The 22,022-nt window shown below is 33.6% G+C and overlaps 2 protein-coding genes and 1 long non-coding RNA gene across 3 annotated transcripts; 2 read left to right on the forward strand and 1 right to left on the reverse strand.

Moving 5' to 3' along the window:
• Positions 1 to 296: 296 nt before the first annotated feature.
• On the forward strand, positions 297 to 21,510 carry LOC133695805 (uncharacterized). The gene is made up of 3 exons (XR_009842549.1): positions 297 to 383; positions 487 to 644; positions 21,308 to 21,510. It is a non-coding gene; the product is annotated as an uncharacterized LOC133695805 (long non-coding RNA).
• On the forward strand, positions 4,786 to 5,441 carry LOC133695931 (uncharacterized). The gene has a single exon (XM_062117910.1). It carries the CDS (start codon positions 4,946 to 4,948, stop codon positions 5,270 to 5,272), a length of 327 nt encoding a protein of 108 aa, XP_061973894.1. The 5' UTR covers positions 4,786 to 4,945; the 3' UTR covers positions 5,273 to 5,441.
• LOC133695803 (mitochondrial protein pet191 homolog) lies at positions 18,862 to 19,917 on the reverse strand. The gene is made up of 3 exons (XM_062117748.1): positions 19,508 to 19,917; positions 19,221 to 19,324; positions 18,862 to 19,120 (listed from the first exon to the last, which is right to left on the reverse strand). Exons 2-3 carry the CDS (start codon positions 19,308 to 19,310, stop codon positions 18,977 to 18,979), a joined length of 234 nt encoding a protein of 77 aa, XP_061973732.1. The 5' UTR covers positions 19,311 to 19,324; positions 19,508 to 19,917; the 3' UTR covers positions 18,862 to 18,976.
• Positions 21,511 to 22,022: the final 512 nt, after the last annotated feature.

A 22,022-nucleotide genomic window follows, 5' to 3' on the forward strand; every position in this document is an offset into this window, starting at 1 on the left:
AACCGACAATGCAGTCTGCCTCAGGCAGAACGTTTAAGGGGTGATAATATCTTCTCTTTTACGTAACCAATCCCGAGCCATAGAATCTCTGATGACCAGTTAGGGTTCCTAGTGACCATAATACTAGGTGGCGACTCCTCAAACAAGACTTTTTTCCTAAAAGAACCAGATACCAGAAATCTGTTCTTTTTCCATAATTCAAGAGAATTATTTGTGGGCCGCCGCGATGTCGGGTGCGACACACCCCCCCCCCCCCCCCCTCCCCCCTCCATTTCTTCACATCAGCAGCCGCCCCCTTTTTTTTCTTTTTTTTTTCTCTGTGAGATGCAATCCCTCACTGTCACCCCTTCAGCTTCATCCTCATCAAATCCCACTACACCCCAGTAATTATTTTCTCTCTATATCTTTTCTTCTGATGAAAATTTTAACTGGTTTGTGTAAAGTTCTGATCTTTTTTGGATTTTGTTGATGGGCTTTGATTTCCAGATTGTTAAGTTTAGAGGAAAGGTTTCAATTTGTAAGAAGCGTTGGTGAAGAATGTATTCAAGAAGATGAACTACGTAATCTTCTTGAGAAAAAAACCACTACCCATTTGCTATGATGATGGTTTTGAACCTTCTGGGAGAATGCACATTGCTCATGAGGTATAATATTCTTTTTTGTTGTTTAAGTCCAGTTTTTATTTTGTTCCTCGTGTATTTTGTTGTCAGTGATGAAGATTTAGTCTACTTGGCTAGTCTTTATTGATGATTGCTTTTAGGTTGCATCTTCTTGGAAGAGTTATCAAATTTAGATGTTGATTAATAACCTGTGAAGTAGTAATGATTTCAACTTTTAGTTTTACTTTGTCAGCCTGGAGGCATTTGCTATTGGTTGTGCCTCGGTACCTTAACTTGGCTTAGATTTTGTCGTTAAGACAAAAACAAAATTCTATACATAACCCCAGGGGGTTAGACTAGGTTCGATGCCTTCTTAGCCTCCTGAGTGCAAATAAAAATAACGTAAGCTAGCTGCATATTCTTAATTATAATAATAATAATGATAATAATAATAAATTATATATATATATATAGACAGTCGAAATAGCTGACCGATCTTTCTGATACATATACAGCCGCCTTGTCACGTACATCCTGTAAATTCACGATCAGTTAATTTGTGCTTATTTCAAAATAAAAAACAAGAAGAAGAAGAAATATTAGAAAAAGCATTAAGGAAGAATCCAAGTTTTTTTTTCTTTTTAAATATATAAATATAATAGGAAGAAGAGGGTATATATATATATAGTGTACATGGTTCAACCTGTCTATCTTCATTTTGATTGGATTGGCATAAGAAACAAACAAAGGGATAGAGTTTAAATTGGCTTTTGATTATCTATAAATAAATCATTAATCATTTGAAACCTTTAGTCTTGGAATTATCCGTTTACTAATCTTTCTTTTTTACTAATTAACATATATTAAACATTATATATATATATATATATCATATATTATATTATACTGAGAAAATAAAACAATATGCTGTTTTATAGTTAAGAAAACATTGATCACAAATTAACTCACAAAATATTTTTATTTAAAAAAAATAGAAAGATCATTAAAAAAAGAACAAGTTATATATATAAATATAATACAAAAAAAAAAGATTATATATACTCTTATTAGCTTCAAGTGTGCATGGTTCAACTCGCCTCAATATTATATTTTGGTTAGAATATATATTGGCTTGATAAATAAAGAAGAATCCGAGTCTTTTATTTCAAAAATATATAAATATAATAGGAGGAAGAAGAGGGTATATATAGCTAGTGTGCGTGTATGTTTCAGCTTATCTCAATATTATTATGTTTTAATTGGATTGATTTAATTAAGAAATAAGGGATATAATTTAAATTTGTTGATTATCAATAAATAAATAAAACATTAATTGCGGTTTTTTTTTTGATATTTTCTTACTTTTTATATAGAAATTTAGTTGGAATTAATTTCCTGAATATTGGCTTCCTGCTTAATTTTCCTGTATAATTTATTTTTGAGAAAGCCCAAGAACTAACCAGGGCCTCTTTCTCTCTCTTTATATATATATATATATATATATATATATATGGACTGCATGCCATTGCCCCATCTTTTTTTTTTATAGCTACACGTCGCCTATTGTTATTGATTTGAGCCTTCACAAGTGATCGAAAAATTAGACAACCGTTTTCTAGGGGTACAAACCCATTTTGACCCCTTTTCCAAGCCGTGTATTTCAATTTAATGAAAATAACCTTTTTTGAACATCATGAAAAATTAGTGCAAAGTTAATATGGACAAATCATCGATCCAAACCTTGGAAAAACTAGGTTTGGAAGATCAAATTGAAAAGAAATTAAGTAACAAAAAAAATGAATAAAAAAAACTCATGACTATCACAATCCATGATAATTTTATGCTTAGATAAACCATAAAATCCATAACTATTTTAGTTTTTTATAAATTGTACTCTGATATACTATAAGGTCAGATTCAATATATAATATGATCTCATGAATTGAGTTAAATGGGTTAATCAAAGTTTTGATTTTTTAAAATAAAAAACAATATGGTTTTAGAGGTTTTGCTTTTTTAAAAAAAAAAACTAAAACAATATTATTTTTGTAAAAAAGCAAGAAAATAAAAAGGAGAAAAAACATGTCGTCTCTTGACCGAACTCCGGATTAACAGGTCACTTAATTGATCTACGTATCGGGCCAAGCTAAGTGAAATCTAGATCCTCTAGCTATAGTTTTACAGTGACAACAAACATAAAATTAAACATATCATTAAAAAAGAAGAAAAGGAAGGAAAGTGCAATATATTTTAAGATAGAAGAATACAAATCTTTTTACTTTGTAATTTGCCTTGCAAAGTCAGATTTTGTAGCAATTAGAATCCCTGCAATACAGGGCAAAAAAACTTGTAACGGCTCAAAAAACAAAACTTGAACCACCGTACGCAATGGCAGCGCTCCCAGACCGAGGAGGCAAGTTTTTGAGCCATGCTAGAAAATGACCAGATTCATGATCATATATTCGACGAAGATTATAATTTAATCTCCACAGGGGAAATGTAGAAAACAGTTGTCACATTAATCTGCGTATAGCTATCACACTGGTCGCACTTAAACTATGGACAATGAATCATTAGTCTTACCACAGTGTCACTGTCTCTTTAAGGAAAAAAATATATGTATGGGAATCTTATTGCGAAGATCACTGAAAGCAGATGGCAGTTCAGTTACAAGAACATATAAAGCAAAGCCTAGCCGCGACGCCATGGATCACCTTTGTTGTGAAGAAGTAACTGATACCTTGGATTCCCATGAACAGTTTAGCTGAACTGAATAAACCGAAATGTCTACTGAATTAATTTGGTTTGATTCGGTTTGAACCTATATATCCGCTCAACCACTACAGATTAGGGTAGTTATGCCATCAGCCTGGTTGTTGACTAGCAAGGTCATAGAGCAATGTAGGGAAGGCATTGCTTTTCTTTGGCAAGTCTAAGACCCAACAATAAAATCATGGTTGTTTTGTATATAGTTATCAATCCCGGCTTAGAATTATGGTAATGATTGCGGTTCAAAATATTTTTCGTTTAGAAATGCACTAAAATAATTTTTTTTTATTTTTTAAAAATTATTTTAATATCAGCACATCAAAACTACTTGAGAAAATAAAAAAAATAACAAAAAAAATTAAAATTTAAAGAAATACGATTTGTACCGTGTTTCCAAACACGCTCTAAGATGACTTGGTAATTTAATGAACTGGGACCTGGTAAGGCCGGGTTTGTATTTGAATTGTTTGGGGAGTTAACTTAGTTAAATTTTGATGACTTGACAGGTTAGCCCACGACTTGAATGACCTAATTAAAACTAGGGTGGGATTCGTTTAACTATTTTCTTTTAATTTTTGTTCAAAAAATTATCATTTTAGTTTTTAATTTATTAGTTTTTTTTCTTAAATAAATTTGTTCAAAACAATATCGTTTTATTGAAAAATACAATAAACCCCGTGGGTCAATTTACAAACTTGCCGACTCAGCCTAACTTAAAACCCTAATCCTTGGACCAGGTCACGGCCCAAATGTTCTTGTAAATATGGTTATGACAAATTATCCTTGTTGCCACGATATTTGTGTACGAACCAAGTGGGGTTCAGATTGTCACGACCTGTCAATGGGTTTGGTCAGAAGAGCCGGAAGGTGGTATTCTTTATTGGTGCGGGCCAGGATAGATGATGAAAGACCAAGCAGCCATATGTGGATAAAAATGGTCCCCAAAAGCTACCAATCTTTCAGGCATGGGTAAAGCTTGCATGATGGCTTCATTGGACATGATAGTGTTCTGATTTGGAATAATTTTGTGAGATTTTCTTTTATTTCACATTCAATCCAATTATATGATTGGTCTACTCGTAGTGTTTTTTTTCCAGTAAAAAATAAACTATTGATTATGAAATTGTACGCTATGGATACAAGGCCAACTGATCATGAATGATTGCTTGAGGAACAGCCATCTCTTTCGATATCTAGATGCTTAGCAGTTGAAACAGACAATGACGTATGTGAAATGGTCCCAAACAAAATCTCCATAGAAATGAGAGATATGGATAACACCCCCATGCCTTCTTGCTTTGAATATATAATGTTCCTATGCCTTATATATGATGCACGAACCATCCACACTGTTTGGAGCTTGGCAAAGACAGAGAGATGTCTTCTGGGACATTTGCTAGAGGTGCACACACCATGAATTTCAAGTAAGGCTTCCAGCTTTCTTTCTTTCCTTTTTTTTTCCTTCAAAGCTTGTAATGTATATTGAACCGGCTGGTTTGATAGCTTGAGTCGATCATAAATCAGATCCATGTAATAATCTTCTTGAAAAAGTAAGTGTTTGTATTTAGCTATAACTTATGGCTAGATCATTAATGTTTTGGTCTGTTTCTTATAGATCAATATCACTATTTATTTGTGAAAACATATATAGGCCAATGATTCGAAAAACCTACCACAAGAAAAGTTCTGCTGACACAATACGTGAGACAATGAAGGTGGATGCCGAGGAAGTGAGGAACAATAAGAGCCACATGGGAGAGACTGATAGCAATGGTTGGGTTCCACATGAGAGGACTGGAATTTATTATCCAAAGGGCCAAGAGAAGGTGATGGAAGGCATACCTCCAGCAGCCGGAAAGGATGTTGATGTGGTCAACTGGTTTTCACACCATGGGGAATATTGAGCATATTTTAATTGTTCTAATATTTAAAGCTTATATAGTTATATATGAAACCCGATTCTTGTATTCGGACTAAAATCCAAATGTAATTGAATCTGTGCTTACATTCTAAGAAAATCACAGAGAATGTGTGCTTAGCATTATGAAAAAATTGAGAGAAGTGCTTTAACCATTCTATATTTATAATTATTATTTTAACATTTACAAAATGATGTATCCCACAGTAATAATGAGACAGACAGAGAAATTTGTCTTTGGGATCATTTTAGACAGAATTCTGCACTGGGAGACAAGTTCTTATTGTTCCCATCTTTTCTATTTCAAAATAGGATCTAAACGCTACCAAAGCTATTCACAACTTTAGCAAACACAGCCCGGCATGGTATATAGCTTCAATATATAACTTATTTCAATACTTGTATAACAAATTTGTACCATCAAGTGCTTGTTAAGAACAAAAAAAAAAAAAACCTGCAGAAGCGTCCGTAGAGGCATTGTTGAAGAGGAATAATTACTGTGAGAGTTATTGCTCAGGTGCAAGGATGATTCCCATTTCGTGATATTGTTTCAATACGGATTATTGTGCTTCTACTGGTAAGTGCTCATCTCAAATCATTTTGATCCTGAAAGAAACCTGAGTTTTGACATACAGCAGCTTGTCAAGGTGAAAAATGGGGACATTCTCAAATTCCTAACGTAAATTAAAGTAAATCAATTATCATATGCTCTTTGTTTGTATGGATGCTTTTGTACCTATAGAGAGAGATGCATTTGCATGTTTTGGTTTGTAGCTGAAATATTAAGTGGCATTTCGACTTCACTACATCTGCTAATTGGCCTGCCTTTGCTTCAGTTTTTTTGGCATCTCGCATCATTCGTACAACGTTATTTGAGATTAACTGTGATGTCTTTTTTTTTTCTCGTAGCACTTCCAATATGAACTCTATTTCCATTCCTTTATTTCATGGTGAGTGTTCGTACATGTTGTGCAATCCATCTGTTTAATGCTAACTGGGGTTTCATGATTCTTTCTTTCCAAATGGCCCTGAAATGAACAGGGCATTTATGAATTGTACCTGTCTATCTGTATATTACAGATTTTGGTATTGCAGAGCTAGAGAAAGATATTGGCTACTATACTGGATATGTCAGTGAGCTTGTTTTCCTTGTTTTAGACTTGCGTTGGAGAGCATTATGTATGATTACTGATGAAATGTTCTTCACAAAAACGTTCTATACATGTGTAAAGGGTCCTCGTTTATGCTTGGGAGAGCTCTAACATCTGTTTTCTGGGGAATAGTTGCTGATCGCCATGGTCGAAAACTACGCTGTTAGTGACGTCTACATTTCAAGTCATGTTGTTGCCATTATCTTAGGATTTTCTATTTCAAAAATCTCATTTTTTCTTCTTCTCATGGTCTCAGGGTCATTTTCAAAACACTCTCCGGCCTTGGTGTAAACTATACAGAGCATGGTTTCCATATCACTCAAACGCCATTATCATATGCAAGCATGTATATGGGCCACCCATTGAAACCTTCTGGGCCTCCATTTCCATTATAGATCATAATTAAAAAGGTCTCAAGAATGTGCTAAAACTACACAGAGCTTGGTTACGTTGATGTTTCTATTCTCTGTTAGTGCTAAATATTCAAGCATACATATGATAAACATTAATAATGATTGACCGCGCGGATTTCATTTCATGAAGAGTAAGTACACGAATAGAGATTAAATCAATGACCCGAAAGCTGCCATTGTTAGCATTGCTCTATAAATGATGATAAAATGTCCTCCATGAAAACAGATAGTGCGGGATGCTGTCACCGCTTCGGGCTCCATCACGCAAGTCCTCTTAGCTTTTAAGGCAAAAACTCTATCTAGCTGTGGCATCTAGTACTGGTCAAGTGAACTTGCATATCAGCATGTTACAATTTTCGAGTCAAAAGTAGGCCATGGTGACCTTTAAAACTTGAGAGAGACCACCAAGATCTTGGGCCTTTTTTCAAGTCTTGCGGGCCTCAATTTTGGACGAATTAAGAAAACCCAATACACCTATTTAACCCATTTACCCACGGGTTGATCATGCCAATCTGTGACTTGTGCAGCCGGAACTTATAACTAACGGATAAGTTGTTTTTACCGAGTAAACTATTTTTAATTTTAAAACTATCTTTTTTTAGTTGCATTGCTTACACCGCTCCTTGTTGTGCTTTTAATTACATGTTTTGCTTACTGAATACATTTGTTTTCCTCTGTAGAGCGAATCACAGTTTGGAATCTGACAACATTATCGAGATTTTATGATCTCTGCTTTCTAGTTTGTGCCTGCTGCCTGCAAGTTTGTTGGATTTTAACATAATAAAATGCAAAGGATCAATTATCACACTTTTTCTGAAAACTTCACACCTTTATTATTGATCATATCAGTGCTTATTTAAACAACAAAAGAAAAGCTTAAATGCAAGTAACAAGCAGCACAATCTGCTACTGTTATGTAACAGAATTAAAAGAAAGATAATGACTAAATAAAGAGGATTATGTCAATCCTAACAGAACTTAGACAAATTCAAAACAACAAGTGTTTTATTAAACCTAAAACTTATATCAGCTTCCACATCAACAAACTCCACATCAGCAGCTAAGGCATCAATTCAACAAAGTTCTTGTCCCCAAGATTCAGTTGTTTTCTTGGTATGCAATCAATGAGAACAAAACAAAACTTCCACCGTTACAAGAAATTCCATGTCAAGAATAATAGAAAAATCATTCCCATTTGCATCTAATCCGGTGAGCGTGCCGGAATTCCCAGGTCAGAACCAGTGTTTTATCACGTCTCCTCAGTATATACCTCTCCACCAACATATAGCACCCAAATTCCTTCCATTCCTCTGCTTCGCCTTCAAATCTCTCCACTCCCTTCACCTTGTCTTTCCCTCTAACCCAACCGAAGCTTTCTTGATCCCTAATGATCTTCTCAATGATTACTCTGTCCAAACCAACGGATGGTGCTGCTTCTCCCTCCTTGTCTAACCCCTCAAACCATTTTATCCTATCAATGACCTTTGCATTTTGACAATTTTCCATCCCAAAGACATAAACCACTTCAGTTTCAACATCTACATCAAATGCAATAGAATCACCCGCGGTACTATTATCATTACAATTGCTGCAAGAGAAAATCCTGACCCATTGTTGTTTAAGAGTCATTTCATAGAACCTTGACATTGTCACCTGATTTTTCAATGCCACGTTGTTTTCCTTGATAAACATGAAAGGGCAATACCATTTACCAACTACAACAGCATCAGAACTCCCACGAGACAAAGGGAAGTCGAGTTCCGGAAGGCATCCTCGCAGCGAATGGTCAAGGCCAGAAACATCATCTAACTGGAAATTACTCCTCTTTATTTCAGAAGACATACGGTGAAGGCTTTGTAAGCATTCAGGAGCATGACCATCCGAGGCAAGAGACTTGAACCGAAAACCAGAGCCCCCTCTTGTAATGTAGAACTGTTGATATTTATTGGAAGCATCTAATGGTTTTGGTCCAACTTCGTGAAAATCTTCGCAGCAAAAACAGAACTTATACTCGGTCTTCGCCCCACAAGATGTGTAAGCAAGCCTACAGAATTAATTAAGCCAAATTAATGACTTGTTTATATTTTCTGAATAACTAATCAAACCCATCATGATTCAATATTTAAGACAAAAACAAGATTCTATACATAAGCTAGCTCAAGGGGTTAGAATAGGTTCGATGCCTTCCTAGCCTCCTGAGTTCAAATAGAAATAACGTAAGCTGCATACCCTTATCATAATTATATATATGTGCCTTAATAAAAAGAAAGAAATTTGCCTACCCTCTATGGCATCCAAAACCCGAATTTAGGATGTAGTAAACACCAGCGGATAATGGCTTGTTTATAACTGGGATGGGCTGAATATAGCTCCAGGTATTCATATTACATGCTTCCAGTACGGTGTTTTGCGGGAGTGGCAAGCCTGTAGTGATGTTAAACGACAGACAGGATCCAAAAATAGGGCATGTAAACCCAAAACAGTGTTTAAAATCGTTTTCAATATCTTGAATGACCAAGATACCGGTATCCGGACCATCTGGGGGAGGCAGTGAAAGAGCTGACCGATCTTTCTGATACATGGACAGCCGCCTTGTCACGTACATCCTGTAAATTCACGATCAGTTAATTTGTGCTTATTAAGGAAGAATCCAAGTTTTTTTCTTTTAAAATATATAAATATAATAGGAAGAAGAGGGTATATATAGTGTACATGGTTCAGCCTGTCTATCTCCGTTTTGATTGGATTGGCATAAGAAACAAACAAAGGGATAGAGTTTAAATTGGCTTTTAATTATCTATAAATAAATCATTAATCATTATCAACATTTGATTTGAAACATTTAGTCTTGGAATTATCCGTTTACTAATCTTTTTTTCTTACTAATTAACAAAGACCCGCTAAATTTTATTAATCGCGTTATTATTAATCATAAAGTAAACATTATATATCATATATTATATGATACTGAGAAAATAAAACAATATGTTGTTTTGTAGTTAAAAAAACTCGATCACAAACTCTTAACAAATTCACAAAATATATATTCTTATTTTAAAAAAAAATCATTAAAAAAGAACCGGAGTCTTTTATTTCAAAAATATAATACAAAAAAAAGAAGATTATATATACTCTTATTAGTTTCAAGTGTGCATGGTTCAACTCGTCTCAATATTATATTTTGGTTAGAATATTGGCTTGATAAATAAGGAAAAACCCAAGTTTTTTATTTCAAAAATATATAAATATAATAGGAGGAAGAAGAGGGTACGTATATATAGCTAGTGTGCATGTATATTTCAGCTTATCTCAATATTATTCTATTTTGATTGGCTTGGTTTAAGAAATAAGGGATAGAATTTAAATTTGTTGAATATCAATAAATAAATAAAACATTAATTGTCGTTTTTTTTTTACATTTTCTTACTTTTTATATAGGAATTTAATTAGAATTAATTTACTGAATATTGATTCCTGCTTAATTTTCCTGTATAATTTGAGTGCAACTGGAAAATAATTTGGCAAAAAATAAAAGCCCAAGAACCAGGGTCTCTATATATATATATATATATATATATATATATATATATATATATATATATATATATATATATATATATATAGAGAGAGAGAGAGAGAGGACTGCATGCCACTGGCCCCATCTTTTTTTTTAATTGCAACATGTCGCTTATTTTTATTGATTCGAGCCTTCAAGTGATCAAAAAATTAGACAACCGTTTTCTAGGGGTACAAACCCATTTTCTTAGCCAAAAGACCCTATGAACATAATAGGGAATTCAAGAAATTCATTTTTGGTATTAAGTCAAAATTTAAATGGTTAAAAACAAAAACTAATTCGATTCAAAAATAAATTCCACAACTAAATCTAATTTTTTAGGCAAGATAAATGAAAAGAAAAACCTAAATGAAACTTTTTTGATCAATTAGAACCCAATAACACCAAAAATAATGAGTCTCATCACCAAAAAATAAACGTTTATAAACTTTCTCTCCTCTCCATCATAATTCAATAACTCTCTCTCCTTTTCCTCTTTTCTCTCATATCCGGAGACCATTCATGAAGAAAATCAAGTTTCGGACTAAAATGTAAAGCCCTTATAAAAGAGGGATTAAAATTAAAAACAAATAGGAAAAAAGACTTTAAGGGACTAAAAATGCTAAAAACACGGTTTTAGCGTTTTGGAAATTATCAATGCACGATAGTAGCTATAGTAGGCTTTAAAAACATACAAGGTTTGCTCCTTTTTTAATCTTTTAATCAGAAGCATTGCTTCTTCTTTTTTATTGATACATCACGTGGTATTTCTTTAATTCTCTGCATTATGTTTTTTAGGAGATTCATAATTATCGAGTTTTACATTTTCACATATAATTATAAGGTCAGATTCGATAGATAATATGATCTTATAAACTGGGTTGAATGAGTTAATCAAAGTTTTGATTTTTTAAAATAAAAAACAATATGATTTTAAAGGTTTTGCTTCATTTTTTTAAAATCTAAAACAATATTATTTTTGTAAAAAGCAAGCAAATAAAAAAGAAGAAAGAACAGGTTATCTCTTGACCGAACTCCAGATTAAGATGTCACCTAATTGATCTACCGGGCCAAACTGAGTGATTTCTAGATCCTCTAGCTATAGTTTTACAGTGACGATAAATATAAAATTAAACATATCATTAAAAAAGAAGAAGAGAAAATTGCAATGTATTCGAAGATAGAATACAAATCTTTGTACTGTGCCTTGCAAAATCAGATTCTATAGCAATCAGAGTCCCTGCAATTACATGGAAGAAAAAGTTGTAACGGCTCAAAAAGCAAACTTGAACCACCGTGCTATTAAACATAATCCACCCACTCTTAATAAAATAATTTTATTTAAAAAACTTTAGAAAGATCATTAAAAAAGGACCAAGCTTTTTTTATATATAAATAAAATACAAAAAAAGAAGATTATATATACTTTTATTAGCTTCAAGTGTGCATGATTCATCTCGTCTCAATATATTGGCTTGATAAATAAGGAAGAACCCGAGTCTTTTATTTCAAAAATATATAAATATAATAGGAGGAAGAAGAGGGTATATATAGCTAGTGTGTGTGCACGTTTCAGCTTATCTCAATATTGTTCTGTTTTGATTCGATTGGCTTAATTAAGAAATAAAAGCCCAAGAACCAGGGTCTCTCTCTCTCTCTCTCTCTCTCTCTCTCTATATATATATATATATATATATATATATATATATATATATATATATATACACGGGCATGGACTGCATGCCATTGGCCCCATCTTTTTTTTAATCACAAGCAACACGTCTCTTATTGTTATTGATTCGAGTTTTCACAAGTGAAATTAGGAGTCAAATTGGAAGAAAATTATAGTTTTTGGGTCAATTAGAGGTCAAATTGACAAAAATCACAGCCAATGACCAATCTGAAAAAAGCGTCAACCTATAGAAGCTTAATTGAGAAAACCCGGGGTGAAATTGAAGAAATTGAAAGTTTAATGGTCAATTAGGGGTTAAATTACATAAATCCGAGACCAAAGACCATAGTGCAAACAACGCGTAAATGCGATGTTCATATTCAAGCTCGGCAAGGACTACATTGCACTAAATCAAAAGTATAGGATCAATTAGGGGTGCAATTAAATCAAATTTAAAGGTGGAGGATTGAATTGAACTTTGAAACTCTGGTATTGGTCATTATCTTTTTCATTATTTTGCTGAAAAAGCTGCCTAGGGGTTACTTTTAAGGTGCATTTAATGTCTCATATGTCCACCAAAATTGACAACACATGAACCAAATTAGTCACCTAACATTCCTCCATCCCCGAGTATGGTCCGTTCGAGCATATTATCATCAAAATGGCCCCAGCTCCGGCCTAAAGTAGCCAACTCAGACAGCCTTCAACTGTTAGATTTGATAGTTTATGGTGCTTACTTTGAACCAACGATTGGGATCATTACCACCCGAATCAAGGGCTGAAATGTTTTCCATGTGAAGACAAGATTACCTTCTTCCACTCCCTATAAATAGGGGTGGATTTCATGGCCTGAGAAGGAAGAAAATTAGGTCCAAAATCGGCAAAAAATCAGCCTCTCCCTAGTTTTTTCATCCCCAGCCAACTCTACCCTCTGTTCCTTCTCTCTCTCACCGCTGCCTCTTTAGTCGCCCACCACTCTCATTATCGGTCTGACCACCACCATTTCCACTGTAAGCCGCCACCTAAACACCTCCATTCAGCAATAGCGGTCACAACTCTCTTCTTCTTCATTCTCTGTTCACAGCGTGAACAATAAACATGAATTATAATTCACGTCTTACTGTTCACGCATGAACAGGTGGTGTGAATTATAATTCATGTTCACTGTTCATGCAGTAAACTTTGGACCGGGCCGGTGTTGGCCCAGATCAAAAGGAGAGGGAGAGAAAAATATGTTGGGCGGAGATCGGCCCAATCCCTTTTGGGCTGATATTGGCCCCATCTTTCTTGGGTCGGCCCGACCCATATATATTTAATATAAAATTTATTTATAATATAATATATATTATAATATTATATTATTATTAAAAAACAAAAAATAATAAAATTCAAAATTCAAAATTCAAAATTCAAAAAAATCCTGTAAAAAAAATTGTGATTTTCTCAAAATTTCCCTATCAATTTTGCACAATATCGTATTGTATATTTACATTGTAAAATATAAATCCGGTATTAAAATACCCGGTTTTTTCCAAAATATTTCCAAAAAAATATTTATTATTTTAAATTAATTTCTCCTTTCAAAAAACAAAAAAAATATTTTTTTTCATGTATACGGTCAAATCCTAAAATTTTTCTAGGTATATCTTCATAAAAACAAAAATTACATCTTTCTCATGTTTTAAAATGCAAAATGGATATCATAACCAGTTTCTGATTGTCCATTAAGGTGTGGCCAAAATATCAAAAACTCTTTTACAATCTTTTTTTTTTTAGATGTAGACTTTAATGACATGTGAGGTGTAAAACTATATGATAGAACACACCTATTGTTTAGAATTTAGAACGGTTATGATTTAACCCGATAAGATAGATACTCTTTTATAAAGAGAGATCTATCTTGAACCGTAGATAAGACCAACAAATACACCAATTGGAGATGAATTAAAAAAAAAAAATCCAGTACACCTATTTAACGCATTTATCCCAGGGTTGATCGTGACAATCTGTGACTTGTTCAGCCGGAACTTATACCTATGATTTTAACAAATAAGTTGTGTTTACCGAGTAAACTGTTTTTAATTTTAAAACTATCTTTTTCTTTACCCATGTTGTGTTGCCAAATTCCAACCCTAGCTACTTTAGTCGTTCACCGCCAGATCAAGGCATCTCTTTGGGGAAACAATGATCTTGGCCGTTCATTTCAACCTTTTAGTCCATGAACATGGAATGCTTTGGCAGTTCTTTTTCACCTGTCCCGCATGGATACTGTCGGTCGCTTTAGTGAAAGCCCCTTAGGGTTTTTCCCTCTATGGGCTTATTTTTGTGACATGTTTGGGCGTATTCATATTTCATGTATGTTGATTGAGGATTCTAGCAGTGGCACGGCCCATTATCTTACAAATTAGAGCATGGCCTCAAAATCCGGATTCACAGAGTCTTCCCCATCAGGGATTGTTTTGAGTCCAGTGACTATTAACCAGTAAACATGTTTTTTCTTTTGGCATGGCAAAATGTCGCAGTAAGGTGATGACAACCAATGATTTTCAAAGTTACGGTAGAGACAGAAGCTGACAGGATTAGAAACTGAAGATGACGAGGATATGAGTTCTGATTGTTTTTTAATATAGATTAAGATTTTCTTCATTATATATTCTTCAGCGATCATAGCTCTGGTTAAGCTATACTAGAGGCTATAAATAGCCCAGATATATTGAAGTTTCAACAAGAACAAACAATAAGAAAAATATCAAACACCTTTTAGGAATTTTCCTAACCTATCTCTCTCTTCTTGAATTTTCATCATAAGGTCAGTGCACTATCTAAGCAAATAGATGTACGTACCTCAGGAGGAAGGAATTGCATTTTTGGCAAGCTTTTGCAAGCAATATCATGCTGTGTTAACAGCATTTAGTTACTAAAAAAAATCATCCTAACAAGCATGTTCTCCTAAAAAATGACATGCTAGATATAATTGAGGATGACGTTAAGCTTGATGACATGTAGTGATTAATGTTGTAGATCATGATAAGATGTTCAGAAAACAGGAAAGCAAGATCAAAGATGGAAATTATTGACTGATTTCCCACTCCTGCCTATATATAGACAGAAAATCATGTTGTAGGGCCATGCATTTGTATGCTTGATCTTACACTAAAAAAATACTGGTATTATGAAAAAATGTTGAATAAACTTCTGATCAAGGTCGATGGCTTTATATGTTCAACAAGGCTTCATGTATGAATGAGTTCGTATCTTGGTTGACCGAGTAAAAAATTGATAGCTAGACAAATTCAAAGAAAAATATATATATATATATATATATATATATATATATATATATATATATATATATAATTTCACATAATTCAAAGATCGATAACAACTGGGTCTGAATGTGATGAATCTGGAAGAACACATTTAAGGTGACAACATGAAAGGTGAATCATTGACAAATAAATTAGCTGTCCATACAGGACCATGTTGTTTGAGGACCATGTATCGTTGTGAATCATGGGTGGAAGAACACATTTTGTTGCTAAGGTGTGAAAAAAATTACTTTAGCTATTACTTTTTCTTTACCTATGTAATGACCCAATTTTGAATTCTCCAAAATTTTATTGCATGTTATTTTATTTCTTTTTTTATTCATAATAATCTAAAAAAAATAAGAAAAAATTTAAAATTAAAAAATATATTTTTCTCGGGTCAACCATCTTTTTCCATAAAAAACTAGCTCACAGGATCCAGAATGAAAAACGAGCTCATCAGGTCAATTCTAATTAAGCCATGTCGACTGTGATAAAAAATAAGTTTTGGGATCAATTTAAAAGTGATCCAACGATTTGCAAGCTTCATGTGCATCAAATTATCATGCTCGCGTACTCACCAACATGGAAAATTGAACATGAATTTTTCATATTGTGTATATTAATTTAATGAAAAAAACCTTCGTTGAACATGATGAAAAATCAATGCAAAGTAAATCGGTATAAATCATCGATCCAAACCTTGAAAAAACCAAGTTTGGAAGGATCAACTAGGAAAGAAATCGAGTAACAAAAAAATAATAATGGACAAAAAAAAACTCATGACACTATCACAATCTATGATAGTTTTGTGCTTGGAATTGGATGAACCGTAAAATCCGCAACTATTTTAGTTTTTTTATAAATTGTACTCTGCCTTGCAGAGGCAATCAGAGTCCCTGCAATTACATGGCAAAGTTGTAACGGCTCAAAGGCAAAACTTGAACCACCGTACGCAATGGCAGCGCTCTCATTTGTTCTTTCGGTAGTGTGGGTGTCCACACACATATATCATATTTTAATCCCTCTACGTTTTCACCGAAGAATACCTTGTACATCGAGCAAATCACCTTTATGACTCCAAGTAAATCTCCATGGTAGTTTTCTGTGCAATTGCTTGGACGAGATTGCTCTTAATCTTTGCCGAATTTCGTTCTTAAGTTTTAACTTGGATATGTCGTGGTGCTCCTAGTGTATTGTAATTTCACTGGCTTACTAGCATCTTCCACTTCATTTACAATACCATATTTTTTTTTTAGTTTAACGTGTGTGTCCGGGCCAGCTTACGCGCATCTCGACTAATTTCACGGGTCCTGAAGTTAACGACCATGCAAGCTTCCAGTGGCCATCATATGAGCAACCACAGAGCTTGAACATGAAACCACAAAAAAAACAAACTTCTACGATATTTATTTCTGCTTCTAGTGTTTTTCCTTCTTTCAAAGGTTAAGTAATTAAAATTATTTATTTCCAATAAGACTCCATTATTATAAATATACATTACTAAATTTGTAACTATTTGGTATCGTTTCATTACTATTTTATATTTTAAAGAATATAAGAACTGGTGAATTTTTTGAAGGTATAAGGATAGTCAATCTCAAGGATTATATCAATTTTATTTTTTAAAATTAAAAACATTCAGAATAAACAATTTTTTCTTATTTTCAAGAATTGAAAAACAAAACCACAAATAATATGAAATCTTTTTCTTCTAGGAAAAAAGATGGAAATTTTAATAACGTGCAAGGTTGATGGAAGACTTTGAAAGCCTGATCAGATAATTATTTCCAGCAGGTACTTCTTTCAGACTTTGAAAGATGTGCTATAATCATAACCATTCTGTTGATTTGGGCATGAGTAACATGTTTTAAGCTAAGTAATTAATATAATGAGTTGCCTCGTAAACCTAACGACCTGAAATCTGACTCAAATCGAGTTTTTTTAAGGTGTTTAAGGAGTTGATGAAGCCAATTTCAAGCAACCCCATTAAAAGTTAGGTAAGACCTGGTTAATAATTTTTTTAATTTTTTTTTTCAAAATAACTTTTTTTTAACTTTCAAATCCACATTATTTTGGACTAATTAAAAAAAAAAACACACTCAATACACCTATTGTGGACGAGTTAAAAAATAATAATCCAATACATCTATTTAACCCATTTATCCAAGGGTTGATCGTGCCAATCTGTGACTTGTTCAGCCGGAACTTATACCTATGATTTTAACAAATAAGTTGTTTTTACCGAGGAAACTGTTTTTAATTTTAAAACTATCTTTTTTTTGTTGCATTGCTTACACTGCTCCTTGTTGTGCTATTAAATTACATGTTTTGCTTACTGAATGCATTTGTTTTCCTGTGTAGAGCGAATCACAGTTTGGAATCTGACAACATTATCGAGATTTTCTGATCTCTGCTACACTTCGTTCCTGACCAGCTTCCTCAAAGTATTTATGGTTTTCTAGTGTAAATACAATTGTGTTTTTCTGAGGCCTGCAAGTAATTCTTGGATGAGAACTGGTCCCCGAAATTCATGGTGATTGTTGCCCAGAAAAATTCATGGTAGACAACAGAGAGTCAGAGACAGTTCTTTTAATTTTATTCCTGTATAAAATCATTCGTATGAATCTTAAGCATTACCCCCATTTAATTTGATTAATTTAATCTTGGACGTCATAAATTCCAAATTTCCTCAGTATTATGACCAGTATCTTTATTGGACAGCCAGTATTATGGTGTTGTAACCACCTAATTAGCGTACCATCTAGCTAAACCTTTCTTTAATATTATAATTAAGATGTAAGAGCTTGATTGACAAATTAAAAACTGTTTCATTAATCCTCATTCTAGGTTCATATTGATCAAATTTCCAGACACAGCATGTGATTATTAACACCAGTCAAGCAGGGTATTTCTCTCGTAAAAAGCATATAAAGGAAATAAATTTTGGCTTCAAGTTTCATCCTAGACCATCTCTCTAGCACCTTACAAAAAATGTAACCATCTAAGTGCGACCAGTGTGATAGCTATATGCAGATTAATGTGGAAACTGTTTTCTACATTTCCCCTGAGGAGATTAAATTATAATCTTCGTCGAGTATATGATCATGAATCTGGTCATTTTCTAGCATGGCTCAAAAACTTGCCTCCTCGACAATCAGAGTCCTAAGATCAGGGTTGACCAAAGTTTGATCAAGTTAACTCTCCGAACAATCAAAAACAAACCTGGTCTTGGCAAGTCCCAGTTCATTGAGTCACCAAGTCGCCTTACTAAGCCTAGCCGGGTTTGATAACTATATACAGAACCACCATGATTTTACCATCACCATTTGAACTCGACACCTGCTGTTTACTTTACTCAGATCTTCTATACTCTAATCAACAAAATCTTCTACTGATACTTTAATTGTACTGTAATGCTAGAACTTTTGAGTTCAAAAATATGTGAAAACAGAACCCATAACTCAATGCAACATAGCTCAGAATCAAATTATAACTCATTGCAATCAGAGCACAAAGAAAACTTAAAAATCGTCTCGATAAAAGTAAGGAATGCTTGAAAGGCCCACAAACAAGAAAACAGAAAGAAATCAAATGGAATTAAAGAGAAGACAAAAACAAGAACATGCCTGGCCTCTCTTGCAATTGAAATAAGTTTCTCTAAGTCCCACACACTCACTTGGTATGGAAGGGCACTTCTCTCCTGCACATTCTTTATATGGTCGATTCTCAATCTACATATGTAAAGCACAAACATAAATCTCAACAAGACTGTATTTCACCAATGAGAGACCTTTAAAAATAAAAACATCATTTTGGTAAAGAATGCAGAACCTTAATACAATCGGATTCACTGAGACACTTGACCAGTTCCAGTGCAAGCCCCTTGCAAGACTTTGACAGTTCCTCTCCTCCTAAAAACATCCGAAGATAAGTGCCTAAAAAATAACAAGATTTTTTAGAGCCCTTTTGTGCGTTTGTGTTTAAGCTTAAAAGTATCAATTCTTAGCAAATATTATTAAAAATAGTTTCATTGGGGCATTTTGTCAAACAGGTTAAGGGTATTAACTAAGAGACTTTAAGCCAGGCAACAAATTCATAATTCTTGGAGCTTTCTCTACCTCAAGTGATGCCTGAGGTTCACGATCGTAGAAACCCAGGTAGAAAAGAAAGAGAGGGAGAGACTTTTCTAAGCTAAACCTTGGCGATTTCCACCGGTGATTAACGACAGGAAAATGATCGGATAGGAGGAGAAAATTTCTCCGGTTCTGGAAAATATTTAGAGCTTCGCTTCTTGTTGTGAAGATTGAATCACGTTTATGTCCTCCATAGTTTAGTGAATTATGATTTAGTCCCTATTTTGCTATAGGTTTTAATTTAATCCCTTGATCAGAGATGACGAATCCCTTTGTAATTGTCCAAATTCCCCTTTGTAAATGCTTTTTTTTTTTTTTTTGTCTTGATTGGTGAGATTAGAAAATTGCTGACTAATACATATAAACGATTCAAATGGAAGGGTTTGTGGTTTTGGATTAGTTTGACAAATTAGTTTTTGCGAGACATAACAACTGAAGAATTTGAGATATGCTTTGATCATACAGCGCGGTGGGTCCGAGTTGGAACTCAACCGACCATCATAGTTCTTGATCAGTGTGGTGAGTAGACTTGAAACTCAACCAATCTGGTATATGTAGCAGGAAGAAAAAATAGAAAGAAAAAAATTTACCGGCAGTTAAAAATACAAATTAACCCTCAAAACCCAATACTTAACCTGTTGATATTTTAAAAAATTATTTTTCTTAAAACAAATACTGTTTCGATTTTTAAAAAATAAAATTTAAACATCAACCCTTCAAATTAAAAACCCAAAAAAATCCCATCTTGGATTCTACTACTATGGTTTTGATAAAACTCCTAAACCTACCTGGGGTTTGCTTTCGAGTGGATATGAGTCTTTATGTGGTGGTCCGGTGGCTTGATGTACCTAGAGTTGTGAGATCTAAGAAGAGAAAGAATCGTCAGCAATAGAAGAGAGAGTTCCTGAGATTTGCTATGGTGAGGACGGGAGCATGGTAATCCGGTGTATCTGAAGCTTGCGGACCGCAAGCTCACTTCTGAATTGATCTCAAAACTCATTTTTTATTCTAGTCAACATGGTTTGACCAGTATTGCCCTGTAAAAATGATTTTAACTCGAAACAGTCTGAAATTTATTTTTTACCCGGTTAGCATGGTTTGACCCATATTGACTTGGTGAGCTCGTTTTTATATGGAAAAGGAGGTTGACCCGAGAATAAAATAAAGACTGGTGATATTGAGAAAGGAGGCCGCAGAAGATTTCATCTGCACAAGATCAAGCTGCAATTTCAGACGAAGTTAGGAAACTAATTGTACTCCATTGTGCCTAAGAATGGAGAAACAATGCAAATTCAAGATCAAATTAAATAATTATTAAATGAATTTATACAAAAATTATGCCTGAGAATGTAATTAAATTTTTAATAAATCAATTTGATTTAATTATGAGCCAAATTAAAATTTAATTACGTTTAAGAATTATTTTGGGTCCAATTAAAAGATTTAATTAAATGTAAGGACTTAATTATACTAGAGTATGTTATAGATGATGCATCTTTTTTCATGCATAATTAATTTTTTTATCCAGACTCTTCCATATCCGTAAGTTTTTTAATGGCTATAATAAACATTTTAAAATCATAATTGTATGATTAATTTCAACAGACTCGTAACCCTCTCGATCAAACAAGAACACCTATCATCAAATATCGTGCATGCCAAGAAGTTTTTAATTCTGCGTTCTTTTTTTGACAAGCACTTGATGGTACAATTTTCCTACAAGTATTGAAATGAGCTGTATTGAAGCAACACACATTCTAGCAAGCTTTATTCTCTCCGCCACAGTTTATTTCCTCTGGTTTGAAAGGAACAACAGAATTTTCAGCAGCATCTCCCACCCTCACCAGGAAGAAGTAAGTGCAGACATTATTCATCTCATTCGGGCTTCACTTGAACAACATCAACAAGCGCACTATCCCAGACTCCATTCGCCAGATATGGAACACACAGGAGCAGTAATCTTCTCGCCTCCAAGGCCTCTCTCTTAGCTAGTTGTTTTTGTTAATTTGCCTCGCTGCTTGGATATGGTTTGTTGCTGGGTCCAAGCAGCGTACGTGTTCATGTTTGCTTCCAAGTCCTCTCTGTCAGATTTTTACTCTCTTGTTTCTTGTCTGTTTCGGTTTGTTCTTTGTCTTGTTTACTTGGGGCATGCCCCTCGTATTCGTGTATATTACTTTCTTTTCTTATGCGTATTAATCTTTTCCAGAAAAAAAACAGAGAGTTGTATTTGAAGCATAGTTGTGAATACTTTGGTGGCATTTAGATAGTATTTTATTTGAAATAGGAACATGCCTCTCTATTTCGAAATTACAAAATTCATTCCAAAATAATCACAAAAATCATATTTATTTTATATATTCATCTCATTCTCGCATCATTTTGTGGGTATTAAATAATAACTATAACTATAGAATGGTTAAAACATTTTACTCAATGTTTTCGTGATTTTAAGCACACATTCTTTATGTTTTCTTTAATGTAAAAGATTCAATTGCATTTG

Source organism: Populus nigra, chromosome 6, assembly GCF_951802175.1.
Source record: "Populus nigra chromosome 6, ddPopNigr1.1, whole genome shotgun sequence".
Taxonomy (NCBI): Eukaryota; Viridiplantae; Streptophyta; class Magnoliopsida; order Malpighiales; family Salicaceae; genus Populus; species Populus nigra.

Excerpts from the sequence above, each read along its gene's own strand:
- LOC133695803 (XM_062117748.1), bottom strand. The coding sequence starts at position 19,310 with ATGTTTTTAGGAGGAGAGGAACTGTCAAAGTCTTGCAAGGGGCTTGCA. Across the intron at positions 19,121-19,220 it reads GTGAATCCGATTGTATTAAG|ATTGAGAATCGACCATATAA; the intron begins GTTCTGCATTCT and ends TTACATATGTAG.
- LOC133695931 (XM_062117910.1), top strand. The coding sequence starts at position 4,946 with ATGGCTAGATCATTAATGTTTTGGTCTGTTTCTTATAGATCAATATCA.